The following is a 16,761-nucleotide window of genomic DNA, read 5'->3' as shown; positions in this document are numbered from 1 at the left end:
TGAGTAAAGGAACAGCTAGCTACCAGAGTTGTGAAAGTACCCAGTGGTGAGTCGGCAGGTTTGCACCAGTTCGGCAGACCGATACCTAATTTTTTTGTTGAGTTTGGCAAACCTGTTGTTAGAATGGCACTTGTAATCAGGGTTCTCTCTAAGGTGGGCGCCTGGGCAGCTGCCCAACATGGAAATCACAAATTTACATTCCTTACTCTTTTTTTAACGTTCATCTGTGCAACAGCATATTCTAAGTGCCCGTAGTAATAATGTTCATTCCGTTCATAGGTGAAAAAAAAATTGACAGAACTATGCTTGCAATATTTATTTATTCACTTCATAAAACTCATTATACCACCTGACCAGGCGGTGGCGCAGTGGATAGAGCATCGGACTGGGATGCAGAGAGCTTGGGTTTGAGACCCCGGGGTCACTAGCTTGAGTGCAGGCTTATCTAGTTTAAGGAAAAAGCCCACCAGCTTGAACCCAAGGTCGCTGGCTCCAGCAAGGGTTTACTCGGTTTGCTGAAGGCCCGCGGTCAAGGCACATATGAGAAAGCAATCAATGAACAACTAAGGTGTTAATAATAAAAATAAAAAAATAAAAAAACCCTCATTATACCTTTGAAGAAATACTATATTTTAATGCTCTCACGTTTATTACTTCAGTAAACATGTAACATAAAGAGAAAAAGTGCCAAACGACCAGGGGGTGACAAGCTGTCATTTGTTTCAGCTTTGTGTTATGTCCAGAATTCCCCGGAGATATTATGAGTGCACTGGTGTTCCCTGAACGTCAAAACCAATAGGAAGCTGGGATGCAATGAACCAATAGAAATATAGATTTCAAGGGTTATCTTATCGCCCATTTTGGAAGTCGTGGAAGTATTAAATGCATGAAATAATAAACTACCTTTTGGTATGTCTTTTTTTTATACTTAAAACAGTCATGAGGGCAAAGAACCGGTTATTAAATTATTTTAGTCCCACCACTGAAGTCTCCCTTCAGTAGATGTGTGACTTAAGGTGCCTCAGTCCATTTCAAGTGGGTTTCTTCACTGTGAAATGAGGAAGAAGGCCCCTTCCGCTCCCTTTCACCTACGGGAGTTCCAGATAAGCGTACCTTAAAAACCAGGCGAGAGCAAGAGAGCGGGAGCAGGTCCTTTAGAGGTCGCTCAGCATCAGAGAAGGGGTGGGGTGGGGGGTAAGGGAAGGAGTCGGGACAGTCTGGAGGCGCTGGAAAGCGGAGGGGCAGGGGTGGTGGTGCGCCGGCTCCGGGTGGGGGGCGGTCTGTGCAGAGTGGACTGGGCAGGAGGGGCACCTGGCACGGACCACAGGCAGGCGAGGGGTGCTAGATGTTGGGGGTGTGGTGGGGCAGAGTGGCATCCGGTAACCACCCTGCGCGGAGGGAGGCCATCTACCCCTCAGGACAGAGCGCGGGAGTGGGGCTAAGGAAGTTGGGGGGCAACCGGTGTCGCCGAGGAGGCCTCGGGGGACCCCAGTGGGCGGAGGAGAGCAAAGAGTGTGCGAGGACGCGCCTGCTGGGAGCAGACGGAAGCAGGTGGGTGGCTGCGGAGGAGGCGCGTAGGGGCGCAGGTGGGCTCCCCGCGGCCCTGCGCCTAGCTGGGGAGGCCGAAGGGGCGCGGCCTGGCAGGCCGGGCGGGTCGCTGAGGGGCGGGCGCTGCGGCCGGGCCCCACGCGAGGGGCGGCCCCATGGCCGTCGCCTCACTTCCGGGAGCGCCTGGCCGCTGGGCGGCCGCCTGCTCGCAGTCCAGTCTGCCCGCGCTGGGGGCTGCGGAGCCGGCAGGCCGCGCAGCCAGGCCGAGTCCCCGCTGCCCGCACAGCCCAGCCTCTCCCTGCGGCTATGGGGGCCACCGGGCGGCTCCTGCGCGCAGTGATCATGGGGGCGCCGGGCTCCGGCAAGGGCACCGTGTCGTCGCGCATTACCAAACACTTCGAGCTGAAGCACCTTTCCAGCGGGGATCTGCTCCGAGACAACATACTTCGGGGCACAGGTGGGAGCCCAGGGTGAAGGGGTGCCGTGCGCTGTCACCCGGCTTGGGCTTTGTGGGCGGAGGGCCCGGGGTAAGGGATGCGCGTACCGGGAACGCGGGTCCAGGGATGCGGGTGCAGGTTCTGCTTCCCTTTGCCCCGGGTGGTGGTGGGTGGCTAGACCTCCCGCTGCTGAGCGACTGAGTGTTCACTGAAACTTCTGACCTCGGTGGACAGCTTCCAGCGGGCTCCTGGGGGAAGGAACTAGGAAGTAAGGACAAGTTCGAAGTTCAAAGATGAAAGGAAACTGGCTTTGAGAGGCATATCCAGCCGTACTCCGCGGCTCCTGAGTTCATACTGTGGCTGATTCTCCGCACGCTTTTGCGCCCTAGACAGTTGTTTGCTCTTGCTCTTTTTCTCTTCTTTCTTTTCCTTTCTCTCTCTCTCTCTCTCTCTCTCTCTCTCTCTCTCTCCTCTCTCTCCTCTCTCTCCTCTCTCTCTTTCTTTCTCTTTTCTCTTTCTTCTGACCTTTTCCCCATAATCTGAATGAAGGCCGAGCATTGTTTACTATCGTTGTAGTCACACAGTTGTTATAATAGCCCCAGAGATTTATTAAGACACAAAAGCTATTCTTGTACGCGGTTATCTGAAAGATTATTTTGTTCTCATGCCAAATAAATTTTTATAACTCGGCACGAAATTCAGTCAACAAACTGTATACTTTACAATGGGCGATTTTATGTAAATTATATCTTAAGAAAGTTGTTTTCCAAAAGTCAACATCAGGGTGAGGTTAATGTTTTGTTTTGTTTTCCTCAAATGTGCTGACCTTTATTTTCCAAAATAGAGCTCAGTTTGAAACTCCTTTAAAAAAATTATAGAAGTGATGCTTGCACAAATAAAAAAAATGATTGGAAACAGAAGTACATAAAATAAAAGTAAAGCCCTTTCTCATGACCTGTCTCAGCCCTGTTCTTCAGAGGGAAACAGTGTCATGTGTTCCCTTTTAGAATTTTTTTTTTCTTGTATTTTTCTGAAGTTGGAAAGGGGAGGCAGTCAGACAGACTCCCGCATGCGCGGACCGGGATCCACCTGGCATGCCCACCAGGGGGCGATGCTCTGCCCATCTGGGGCGTTGCTCTGTTGTGACCAGAGCCATTCCAGGGCCTGAGGCAGAGGCCATGGAGCCATCCTCAGCGCCCGGGCCAACTTTGCTCCAATGGAGCCTTGGCTGCAGGAGGGGAAGAGAGAGACAGAGAGGAAGGAGAGGGGGAGGGGTGGAGAAGCAGATGGGCGCTTCTCCTGTGTGCCCTGGCCAGGAATTGAACCTGGGACTGCTGCACACCAGGCCGACGCTCTACCACTGAGCCAACCAGCCTGGGTCAGAATTATTTTATAAGCATATATGTGTGTATATGTCTTATTTTAAGTAATATGTAATCATACTGTACCGATCACAAAAATTAGGGGATATTTCAAAATGAATATGAATGTGCAGATACTTCAGTACTTTCAGCCTTTTGTATAGTGCATTTTCATCAATGAAATAAAAGTTGGTTTTGCCTCTCATTTGCATAATTGAACAACTTTCTTTGACTTGTCATTTGCTTTTCTGATGTTCTTGTTTAATAAAAAAAATCAAATGCTTTTTTTTATCACTTCATATTCATTTTTAAATATCCCCTATTTTTGTGAGAGGTGTATATATATATTCTATACCAGTGTGTTTTCACTTTATGTCTGGTGTATCTTTCCACATGAAACCTAGAAATCCCTTTCATCCTTTTAATGTTTCTATAAGTATTTGCTGAATCTACTATAATTTATTTATTTATTTTTAAATTTATTTTAATTGAGAGCAGGGGATATAGAGAGACAGACTCTCATATGCACTGTGACAGGGATGACAGGGATCCACCTCCAAGCCACTTATGGACTGATGTTCTGCCCATCTGAAGCCATGCTTGCAACCAAGCTGATTTTAGTGCCTGAGATTGAGGCCACTGGAGCCATCCTCAGCTCCCAGGGCCAACTTGCTCTAGCCAATTGGGTGATGGCTGCTGGAGTGGTGGGGAGAGAGAGAAAGAAAGAGAAAGGGGGATGGGAAGGATGAAGAAGTAGATGGTCGCTTCTCTTGTGTGCCCTGACTGGTAATCGAACCCAGGACATCCACACACCAGGCTGACGCTCTACCACTGAACCAACCGGCCAACGCCTACTATAATTTATTTACCAATCCCCTATTGATGAGTGTGTAGGTTACTTCTAGGTGGAACTGTTTAGTTGTTTCAAAATACTGACATTTAAAGGAAGACGAGAAACACCTCAGTGTTTTTAACTTGTCTCTTGGAGTTCTTCCTTTCAGCACCTGGTTTGGTGAATTACTACTTTTATTTTTCTCTTCTAACATTGATATTTTTAAAAAATATATCATAAAGTATTTTGTAGTTAACTCTAGTTCTTCAAAAGGTAAAGTTTTTTGGCTCACTTGCTAAGGGTTCTTGGTGCAACATACTGAAGTAGTTTGGTAACAATAGATAGTTTCCAGAACTGCACCAAGTTGGGTAAGGTTATCTAAAGTGGAAAGGAGTAAAGAGAATCCTTAAGCAACTCTCTGAAAAATAACTCAGCAGTGACACATAACTGGGTGGTTAGGGAACACCTTCAGCTAAGAGTTAAGAATATGTTAATTTGTGAAAGCATAAAACATTTTAAAAAACAACGAATGAGTATACTTTTTATTTATTTATTTATTTATTTAATTTTTTATAGAGACAGAGAGAGAGTCAGAGAGAGGGATAGATAGGGACAGACAGACAGGAAAGGAGAGAGATGAGAAGCATCAATCATCAGTATTTCATTGCGACACCTTAGTTGTTCATTGATTGCTTTCTCATATGTGCCTTGACCGCGGGCCTTCAGCAGACCAAGTAACTCCTTGCTCGAGCCAGTGACCTTGGGTTCAAGCTGGTGAGCTTTTGCTCAAACCAGATGAGCCTGCGCTCAAGCTGGCGATCTTGGGGTCTCGAACCTGGGTCTTCCGCATCCCAGTCCGATGCCCTATTCACTGCGCCACCTCCAGGTCAGGCAAATTAGTATACTTTTTTAAAAATTCAGAAACAATGCTCTTTGTTTATTCTTAACATCCCTAACATGACTCCATGTCCTCCTCCACATGAAAAAAGAGGCTAGAGGGAGGGAGGAGAGGATCATAGGGAAAGACAGTTTACCTCAGGCATCTGTTCTTTCTGGAGTCTTTACAGGTAATTCTTTAACAAGAAAAACAGAAAATGGAGTTTAGGGAGGTGTCATGAGGTTGTTATTACAGATGTTTTCTATTTCAGGGATAAGTACTTATTCTCAATAAATATTTGTAAGGAGAGTGATTATTTCCCACAGGCTAAAAGCCATAGAGAGATGTTGTTTATTTTTAAAAAATACTGCTTAGTGTTTTTTGATACTAAGAGTAAACTATATTTATTATAAAGGAAGAAAAACATGTCATGATAATATAAAAAAAGAAAATTAAAATTCTTTGTAACTTTATTGCCTAGATATAATTATAATGAACTCTTAGCTGATTTTTTTTTTTTTAAGTGAGAGGAAGGGAGATAGTGACAGACTCCCACATGTGCCCCGACCAGATCCACCTGGTAACCCCTGTCTGGGGCTGATGCTTGAATCAACTGAGCTATTTTTACCATCTGAGGCTGACATGCTGGGACCAATTGAGCTATCTTCAGCACCTGGGGTCCTCACATGAACCAGTTGAGCCACTGGCTGCAAGAGGAGAAGAGAGAGAGAAGGGTGAAGGGAGGGGGAGCGAAGTATATGGTCACCTCTTGTGTGCCCTGACCAGGATTGAACTCAGCACATTTATACATCGGGCTGATGCTCTGTCCACTGAGCAAACCAGCCAGGGCTTGATTTTTCTTATATATTTTTTCTCTGTTGCATTTATATGTTTGCAATTTTGTTATATTCTAAATTATTGCTTACTCATTTTTCTCACTTACTGTGAACATGTTTATACATCATTAAATAATCTTTAGTTTCATCAACATTGCACAATTAGCCTGACCAGGCGGTGGTGCAGTGGATAGAGCATCGGACTGGGATGCAGAGGACCCAGGTTCGAGACCCCGAGGTTGCCAGCTTGAGCACGGGCTCATCTGGTTTGAGGAAAGCTCACCAGCTTAGACCCAAGGTCGCTGGCTTGAGCAAGGGGTTACTTGGTCTGCTGAAGGCCCGCGGTCAAGGCACATATGAGAAAGCAATCAATGAACAACTAAGGCATCGCAACAAAGAACTGATGATTGATGCTTCTCAGCTCTCTCCGTTCCTGTCTCTCTGGCCCTATTTATCCCTCTGTCTGACTCGAAAATAAATAAATAAAAATAAATTCTACACTAAAAAAAAAAAAAAAGATTGCACAATTAATTTAAACAATTATCTGTTATTGGACATTTATGTTGTTAACCATTCTTTGCTATAATAAATACTGTAATGACTATTCTTGTACATCAACATTTGGCAGTGTTTTTTCTTCCTTCAGATAAATTCCCTAGTGTGGAATCTCTATAAATATGGTACCATCAAATAGTGCTATAGGATGGCACCAGTTTACTTTCCAAACACTATTTCATGAAGGTATTTTATAAGCCATGGCTGTATTTTATAGTAAAGTTTAAAATCATCCCAGCAGATGTGATAAACACTGGAAACACGATGTAGCCTGTTGACAGTAGCAAACCTGGAATAGCTTAGAGCAGTAGCAACCTTTTTTGGGCCACGGACTGATTTAATGTCAGAAAATATTTTCATGGACCGGCCTTTAGGGTGGGACGGATAAATGCACAAAATCAAATTATGCGACCAGCGTAAAACTGTGGTATTTTAAAATATAATTGTTGAACTTACGAGACAAGCATCAAGAGTGAGTCTTAGATGGATGTAACAGAGGGAATCTGGTCATTTTTTAAAAAATAAAACATCGTTCAGACTTAAATATAAATAAAACGGAAATAATGTAAGTTATTTATTCTTTCTCTGCGGACCGGTACCAAATGGCCCACAGACTGGTACCTGTCCTCGGACCGGGGGTTGGGGACCACTGGCTTAGAGCACCACTGGACCCTGGAGTCAGGAAACTGGAGTTTGACCCTTAGATATTAGTCCAGCCCTTTCCTTTAAAGACAATGGAATTGAATTCAGGAGAGGTTAAAGAATTTGCACAGTAAAAAATAGCAGTTACTGGGGGACAAAGGTGAACACCCAGGTCTCCTGTGTTCCAATTAAATTATGCATTCCATGCAGCATTTCCCAGATTGAGGTGCATGAGATAATTTTAGCTAATCAAAATATCTCAAATAAAAGTAAAATTCAAAAAAAATTTTTTTCTTAAGTGAGAAGCAGGGAGGCAGAGAGACAGACTCCCACATGTGCCTCAACTGGGATCCACCTGTCAAGCCCCATATGGGGCGATGCTCTGCCCATCTGGGGCTCCGTTGCTGGGAAACCGAGCTATTTTCATGCCTGAGGCAAGGCCATGGAGCCATCCTCAGTGCCTGGGGCCAGCTTGCTCCAACCAAGCAAGCCATGACTGTGGGAGGGGAAGAAATAGAGAGAGAGAGAGAGAAGGGAGAGGGAGAGGGCTGGAAACACAGATAGTAGCTTCTCCTGTGTGCCTCAACTGGGAATCGAACCTGGGACATCCACATGCCGGGCTGATGCTCTACCACTGAGCCAACTGGCCAGGGCTGTTAAATTCAAATTTAAAAACCAATAAAAATTTCATTTCAAAAGGTATTTGAAAAATAATTAGTACAACAAACTAATTTCGTGAAATTATAGCTTATTAAATTAAAAATCTGAGCCACTTTAAAGAAAAGTATATGGTAAACAATAGTTCAGCTTTGACAGAAATTGTAAACTTGCCAGATGATTGCTCAAAGTTTGAGAAACTGCCCTGCAGCTGAGTACTTCTCAGAGAAGTAGCCCTGGACTGGATGCCTAAAACCCTTTGTTACTTGTTCTCATCTGTAAATAGGGGAAGTTAAAGTCAGCAGATATCTTCAAAGTGTCTGTCAGATCCCAAGATTCTATTGCCTAGCAAACCTTTTATTATGTGCTTCCATGTAGCATAGGTGTGCTTAATTAGAATGGCAGTGACAGTAAGACAAATTATTTTTATAATGGCAAAGGTTGGTTTATAATAGGCAATACACTACCTGGTTTGGAATTCCAAAAAAACATAAAGCAACGTTTAGTGAAAAGATCCATCCAGAGCTATTTCATGAGCATACAACTGTTTACCCATTTTTTCCTCCTGTTTTTTTCTTTTTTACACAGATGACCACAAAGTGTACATACCGTTCTGTAACTTTAACAGTATCGCTTTCCATAAGGATTGCCTCATATCCTTTTTCTAACAGCTTTACTAAAATATAATTTATATATAATTTACCCATTTAAAGTTTATAACTCAATAGATTTTAATCTATTCGAAGAGTTCTGCTGCAACCATCACCCCAATCAAATTTATTTATTTATTTATTTATATTTATTTATTTTATTTTATTTTTTTACAGAGACAGAGAGAGAGTCAGAGAGAGGGATAGACAGGGACAGACAGACAGGAACGGAGAGATGAGAAGCATCAATCATTAGTTTTTCTTTGCACGTTGCAACACCTTAATTGTTCATTGACTGCCCTCTCATACTTGCCTTGACCGTGGGCCTTCAGCAGACTGAGTAACCCCTTGCTCGAGCCAGCGATCTTGGGCTCAAGCTGATAAGCTTTTGCTCAAAGCAGATGAGCCCTTGCTCAAACTGGCGACCTCGGGGTCTCGAACCTGGGTCTTTCGCATCCCAGTCCGACACTCTATCCACTGCGCCAGCACCCGGTCAGGCTTATTTTTATTTATTTTTTACAGAGACAAAGTGAGAGTGAGTCAGAGAGAGGGATAGATAGAGACAGACAGACAGGAATGGAGAGAGATGAGAAGCATCAATCATTAGTTTTTTGTTGCAACACCTTAGTTGTTCATTGATTGCTTTCTCATATGTGCCTTGACCGTGGGCCCTCAGCAGACCTAGTAACCCCTTGCTCAAGCCAGCGACCTTGGGTCCAAGCTGGTGAGCTTTCCTCAAACCAGATGAGCCTGCGCTTAAGCTGGCGACCTTGGGGTCTCGAATCTCGGAATCCCAGTCTGACGCTCTATCCACTATGCCACCTCCTGATCAGGCACCACAGTCAATTTTAGAACATTTTTATCACCCCCAAAAGAAACTTCATACCCATTAGCAGTCACTCCCATTCCCGCCTCACCCCCCCAACCCCCCCTCCAGTCTGTTCCACTGGCAACACTAATCTGCTTTCTGTCTTGATTTTCTTACTTGAATATTCCATGCAAATTGTATGACACAGTATGTGGTCTTTCATTCTAGCATTTTCACTTTGCATAATTTTTCCAGGCTTACCCATGTTGTAGTATTTGTACTTTGTTCCTTTTTATTGCCGAATAATAGACCATTGAATGGATGCACACTACATTTTGTTTATCCATTGAGTAATGGACATTTGGGTTGTTTAGCCCTTTTCTGTTATTTTATGGGTGCACTAAAGTTTGTTTAAATAGTTTATAAAGAGCATTTTAAAAAGATGAACCTGATGGTAAATACCATCTCAAAGAAAACAGTTTTTTACAAGATTTTTTCCCCCAACAAAATAAGTCAGGCCTTTTAAAATTCCATTGCTAGAATCCAGGGGAATCCAGGCAGCTCATCTGTCTATCTATCTATGCTGCATGCATCCATGCATGCTCCATCCATCCATGCAGCCATGCATGCATTCATCCATGCTCTTAGCCATCCATCCATGCAACTATCCATGCATCTATCCATGCATCCATCTATCCATGCATCCATCAAGCACCTAATGTGTGCTAGGTGCTGAAGATACAGAGACAAATATATTTCAGTGGAGTGCTCACACTTGGAATGTAGGCATGGAGGATACACAGGCAAGTGGCCATTTGTATTAGTCTGCTCAGTTTACCCTAACTATTACAGACCAGATAGCTTAAACAACAGAAATTTATTTTTCATAGTTCCAGAGGCTAGAAGTCCAAGATCAAAGTGCTGGCAGGGTTTGTTTCTGGTGTGGCCTTTCTTCCCGGTTTACAGAGGGCTGCCTCCTTCTCATTGTGTCCTCATGTGGCTTTTCCTCTATTGCATACATTCCTGGTATTTCTTCCTCTTCTTATAAGGACACCAGTCAGATGGGATTGAAGTCCCATATTTATGAACTCATTTAATCTTAATTACCTCCTAAAGACCCTACCTTTAAATACATCCATAATGGAGGTTAGGTCTTCAACATATGGATTGGGGTGGGGTATAGTTCAGTCCATTATAATATATAAACAGATGGATTCAGCAGTGTGGCAAGTGCTCCAACAGAGACAAGTCTGTGACATGGAAGTCGAGAGGAGGATTTTCAGTTGCTTAGGAGGATGAAGAACACCTCACTATAAAGTACCCTTTAAGACAGTGGTCCCCAACCCCTCGGCCACGGACTGGTACCGGTCCGCAGAGAAAGAATAAATAACTTACATTATTTCTGTTTTGTTTATATTTAAGTCTGAATGATGTTTTATTTTCAAAAAATGGCCTGACCAGGAGGGGGCACAGTGGATGGCACGTCGGACTGGGATGCGGAAAACCCAGGTTTATTTAAATTCTTTGCGCATTAAAAAAAAACAGGTTCTCCTTTTGTTGCTGAATTTTAAGAATTCTTTATAGTCTAGATACAAGTTCCTTATCAGATATATGATTTATACAAATATATTTTAATTTCCTCATCAACCAATGAATAATAAATAAGTAGAACAAATTAATGTTTATCTCTCTCTAAAATCAACCAATAAAAAAAGAGATCATCTCACCTGACCAGGCGGTGACGCAGTGGATAGAGCGTTGGACTGGGATGTGGAAGACCCAGGTTCAAGACCCCGAGGTCACCAGCTTGAGCGCAGGCTCATCTGGTTTGAGCAAAGCTCACCAGCTTAGACCCAAGGTCGCTGTTTTGAGCAAGGGGTTACTCAGTCTGCTGTAGCCCCCATGGTCAAGGCACATATGAGAAAGCAATCAATGAACAACTAAAGTGCCACAACAAAAAACTGATGATTGATGCTTCTCATCTCTCTGTGTTTCTGTCTGTCCCTATCTATCCCTCTCTCTGACTCTCGCTCTGTCTCTGTAAAATAAATAAATAAATAAAGAAAGAAAGAAAGAAAGAAAGAACTCTTTAAAAAAAAAGAGATCATCTTTTCTTAAAGGCTATTCTTATACTGATAAAATTAGGTACTTCTAAGGTAGTCTCACCATCTCAGCCCATTTATTGTCAGTAGTTGAGGGTTTAGAAGGAGGCTTGACCTGAAGAGTTAGGTGAGGGAGGGAACCAATGCCAGTTTTAGGGACTCAGCCCTGGAAGATTGCAAGTTTTTACATTTTTTTCCAAACACTGTGTTTTTTTGTTTTTTGTTTTTTTTTTGTATCTTTCTGAAGCTGGAAACGGGGGAGAGACAGTCAGACAGACTCCCGTATGCGCCCGACCGGGATCCACCCGGCACGCCCACCAGGGGGCGACGCTCTGCCCACCAGGGGGCGATGCTCTGCCCCTCCGGGGCGTCGCTCTGTCGTGACCAGAGCCACTCCAGCGCCTGGGGCAGAGGCCAAGGAGCCATCCCCAGCGCCCGGGCCATCTTTGCTTTAATGAAGCCTCGGCTGTGGGAGGGGAAGAGAGAGACAGAGAGGAAGGAAAGGGGGAGGGGTGGAGAAGCAGATGGGCGCTTCTCCTGTATGCCCTGGCCGGGAATTGAACCCGGGACTTATGCACGCCAGGCCGACGCTCTACCACTGAGCCATCGGCCAGGGCTCCAAACACTGTTGATAGAATTAAGCTCTACTTTCTCAGAGCAGTGGTCAAAAGCCTGGGAACATATATTATGTATGTGGACCTTCCCAACAGGTTATGCTAGTGAGTCCTGAGTGCTTTCTCACTGAACCCAAGCCTTCTTCCAGATGCGGTTTGTAAACCTAGGCAGTATACCTGTCACATGGCAGCCAGTTTCCAGGCAGTTAATGTGCTTAGATAACATCTAAAGTTCATGAATTTTAGCCTGGCCTGTGGTGGCACAATGGATAGAGAGAGCATCAACCTGGAACACTGAGGTCTCTAGTTGGAAACCCTGGGCTTGCCTGCAAGGCACAATGACAAGCAACAAACAAGCACTGAACAACTAAAGTGAAACAACTATGAGTCAATACTTCTTTCTCCGCCCCCTTTCTCTCCTCTCTATAAAACTGATAAAAAAAAAATCTTTAAAGTTCATGCCTTACCTGTGGTGGCGCAGTGGATAAAGCATCGACCTGGAAATGCTGAGGTCACTAGTTCGAAACCCTGGGCTTGCCTAGTCAAGGCACATATGGGAGTTGATGCTTCCAGCTCCTCCCCCATCTCTCTCCTCTCTCTCTGTCTCTCTCCCTCTCTACTCTCTAAAAAATGAATAAATAAAATAAAAAAAAAAGATAACTTTAAAGTTCATGAATTTGCTCTGTATTCAGTATAATAATTCATATGATGAATTATGAAAACAGTCATATACTTTGACCCTTTAATCTGACTCCTGGGAATTGAACTATCAGAACTAATTCAGAAGACAAGAAAAAAAACAAAACAGGAGGCCTGGCCAGTGGTACAATGGATAGTGTGTTGTCCTGTTGTCCTGGAGTGCCAAGGTTGCTGGTTCTATCCTGGTATCACTGGCTCCTTGCCTACTCAGCCCCAGTTTGATCCCTGGTCAGGGCTTGACCTTCAAGTTTGCTGGTTTGAGCCCTGTTCAGGGCACATATGAGAGGCAATTAACGGCACAGCTAAGTGGAACAACAAATTGATGCTTCTCTCTTTCTCTCAAAAAAAGAAAAAAGGGGAAACAGAAGAAAAAAAAAGTGTTGCAATCTTTAAAAGTAGTAGTAGGGAAAAACAAAGACTAATTTAAGTAATTTAAATGTCCATCAATACTGCTGTGATAGAGTGTATTTTTATATATCAAATTTGGATATGTTGCCTGACCAGGTGGTGGCACAGTGGATAGAGTGTCGGACTGGGATGAGGAAGGACCCAGGTTCGAGACCCCAAGGTTGCTGGCTTGAGCATGAGCTCATCTGGCTTGAGCAAAAAGCTCACCAGCTTGAGCCCAAGGTCGCTGGCTCGAGCAAGGGGTTACTCAGTCTGCAAAAGGCCCACGGTCATGGCACATATGAGGGGGCAATTGATGAACAACTAAGGTGTCACAACGAAAAAAAACTGATGATTGATGCTTCTCATCTCTCTCTGTTCCTGTCTTGTCTGTCCCTATGTATCCCTCCATCTGACTCTCTCTCTGTCCCTGTAAAAAAAAAAAAATTAATTAATTAAAAAAAATTGAGAACAAAGTAAGGATTTCTAATGTAATTCAATAAAAAAATTAAAAAAATTGGATATGTTGATAGAATGCAATATAGTTACCAAAATTACTGTATAAAATCACTGAAAACTATTTACAAAATAATGCTAAGTGAGAAAAGAACACAAACTATATGTACACTGTAAGGTATTTTTCCCTGCCAAGAAGGAAGGAATAGGGCTTGGAGCCACCAAGTGTGGAATAACAAAAGGCTTTATTGAGTACAGAGCACGCATCCCGCCCGGTGAGGTTCCCTGGCTCCGAGGAAAGAGGGAGGCCAGGGAAGTCGCAAGGATTAAACCGCGTGGGAGATATTTAAAGGGATCCGTCTGGGGAAGTCGAGCTAATATGACGTGGTGAAATCTCACTGGCTGGCAGACGGTTGCTTTTTTCCAAAGGGTTCCTACGAAGTTTCTTTTGGCGCGCTTGGTTGTGGGCAGCCCTAGCCAAAGTTCGTGGGTCTGCGTTCCCCACGTGTCCATTCTTCATTATCCACCAATCTTACATACACATATTACAATGATATTATAATTCTGAATATAGAGTAGTCCCTCATCTATCGTGGGGTTAGGTTCCAGAACCCCCGGTGATAGGCGAAAATCCGCGAAGTAGCAACCTTATATTTATTTTATTAATATATATTTTAAGGCTTTATAAACCCTCCCCACACTCTTATAAATCTTTCCCACACTGTTATTAACCTTTCCCACATTTATTTTGCTTATTTTACCACAAAAATAATTAAAATAACAAATATGTAAAAATACCTATATACCACAAAATCCTGCGATATAGTGAAGAATCTGCGATACAAAATTTAATATATACAATTTAAAAAGCTGCGATAGTGGGACCGTGAAAAGTGAACTGCAATACGGCGAGGGACGACTGTATATAGTTTGGAAAATGATGAGGAAATTAAAGTACTGTTGCATAAGGGTGCCATACAGTTGTGATTAATATTTTTAAATTGTTTATACAGCCTTTATGGTGTTTTATTCACATTGCAGACCAGTAGTTTTATTGCTAGCTTTACCCAGTGGCCAGATAAGTTTTTACTGAACAAGTACAAAAAAGTTTTACATAAATATTAAAGGCATGCTTTAAAGTTAAATACCTATTGCATTTTGAAGTTATTTATTACATGTTCTTACAAGCTAATATCTTCTTAAAGTATACTTTGTAAAACAAGCCTTAGAACAGAAAACGCAAGAATTCTCCTGATCCGTCTGCAATGTGTTAATACAAATGTAATAGGATCACAGTGCTAATCTGGTTAAACATTGAGTTGTGACAGCAGCATCTATTTTAGAGGATTAGAAAAATCTCTACAGCACTTAAACCAACCCAGTTAAAGATAATGACTTATTTAAGAAGAAACAAATTTCAGTAATTCTATATACTTTTCCTAATAGAGAATTTAAGAAACCACACAATTCTATCACAGGGATGGCTACTGTTAACATATTGGTCTATAGCAGGGGTAGTCAACCTTTTTATACCTACTGCCCACTTTGTATCTCTGTTAGTAGTAAAATTTTCTAACCGCCCACCAGTTCCACAGTAATGGTAATTTGTAAAGTAGGAAAGTAACTTTATTTTATAAAATTTGTAAAGCAGAGTTATAGCAAGTTAAAGCATGTAATAATAATTACTTACCAAGTACTTTATGTCAGATTTTCACTAAGTTTGGCAGAATAAATCTTTATAAAACAACTTACTATAGTTAAATCTATCTTTTCATTTATACTTTGGTTGCTCCGCTACCGTCCACCATGAAAGCTGGAACACCCACTAGTGGGCGTTAGGGACCAGGTTGACTACCACTGGTCTATAGCTTTCCATTATTCTCTCTGTCTACATATTTATATATTTTTACATCATGGAGAATTTGAAATAGGTATAGATTACTTTGTAACCTTTTTTTTCCTTTTTTTTTTTGCAAGAGAGATAGAAACAGACAGGAAGGGAGAGAGATAAGAAGCATCAACTTGTAGTTGTGGCACTTTAGTTGTTCATTGATTGCTTCTTATATGTGCCAGCCAAGCCAGTGACCCCTTGGTCAAGCCAGCGACCTTGGGCTCAAGCCAGCGATGGTGGGCTTCAAGCCAGTGACCATGGGGTCATGTCTATGATCATGCTCAAGGCAGTGACCCCACGCTCAAGCTGGTGACCTTGGGGTTTCAAACCTGGGTCTCCAGGTCAGTGCTCCATCCACTGTGCCACTACCAGTCTGGCTGTAACCTCTATTTTTATCACAGAAGTTAATGATACACATTATCGTATGAATGTGCTATCCAAGAGGTCTTTAGGCATCCAGTTTCCTACGGGCCAGGAATGGGATAAAACAGTTGCTGATTGCTCTCCCCCTCCCCCATTCTGCTGTAGAAATTGGTGTGTTAGCCAAGACTTTCATTGAACAAGGGAAGCTCATCCCAGATGATGTCATGACACGGCTGGCCCTTCATGAGCTGAAACACCTCACCCAATATAGCTGGCTGTTGGATGGTAAGTGAAATGCCACTAGCATTTCAGCTGCCCAGAATGATGAGCAGGGACAGGAGAAGGAGCATTGCATGGGCTACAGACAGTCAACACGAAAGGTGGGCAGAGGGCCTGAGTTCTGCCACTGATTCCCCGAGTCCTTGAGCCAGTCATCTTCTCTAGGCCTGCTTCTTTATCCAAATGGAAGGAGGGAAGTGGACTGCATGATTTTTAAGACCCCTTCAGATGTGACTTTAGTTCCTTTCCCCTCCATTGAGAGTATTTTATGATGAGTGAGGGTTACCACAAAAGGAAGAAGGAAGGCTGGAGGGTAATTTACAATCAACTGTAAACTGGTAGAGGTGTGGCAGAATGGGCTGATTTTTAGTTTCTGAAGAGATAGATTTTTATTAGAAGGAATGGGCTCACATGATTTTGGAGGCTGACAAGTCCCAGATCTTCAGGGTGGGTTGGCAAACTAGGGATCCAGAAGAGCTGATAGTATACTCCCAGTCTGAGGGCCAGTAGGCTCGAGATCCAGGAAGAACTGTTTCAGTTTGAGCCTGAAGGCCATGCCCATGCCCAGCTCCAACGCAGGCAGGAGGAATTCCCCTTTATTCAGGGAAGGATCAGGCCTTTTGTTCTAGTCAAACCTTCAGTGGATCAGATGAGGCCCACCCACATTAGGGAGACAAATCTGCTTTACTCAGTCTACTGATTTAAATGTTAATCTCATCTGAAAACGCCTCACAGACACACCCAAGATGATGTTTGACTGAAATATC

General features: G+C 43.3%; 1 protein-coding gene across 1 annotated transcript in view; it reads left to right on the top strand.

The window, feature by feature from the left end:
* Positions 1-1,706: 1,706 nt before the first annotated feature.
* Positions 1,707-16,761, top strand: part of AK3 (adenylate kinase 3) — a 32,815-nt gene continuing 17,760 nt past the window's right edge. Inside the window, exons 1-2 of the mRNA XM_066368108.1 lie at positions 1,707-2,005; positions 15,881-16,000. Coding sequence (XP_066224205.1) covers positions 1,855-2,005; positions 15,881-16,000 — 271 coding nt within the window. The 5' untranslated portion in view covers positions 1,707-1,854. The remainder of the gene's footprint in view (positions 2,006-15,880; positions 16,001-16,761) is intronic.

Source organism: Saccopteryx leptura, chromosome 2 (assembly GCF_036850995.1).
Source record: "Saccopteryx leptura isolate mSacLep1 chromosome 2, mSacLep1_pri_phased_curated, whole genome shotgun sequence".
NCBI classification, from domain to species: Eukaryota; Metazoa; Chordata; class Mammalia; order Chiroptera; family Emballonuridae; genus Saccopteryx; species Saccopteryx leptura.
This window is presented reverse-complemented; position numbering and strand designations above follow the sequence as displayed.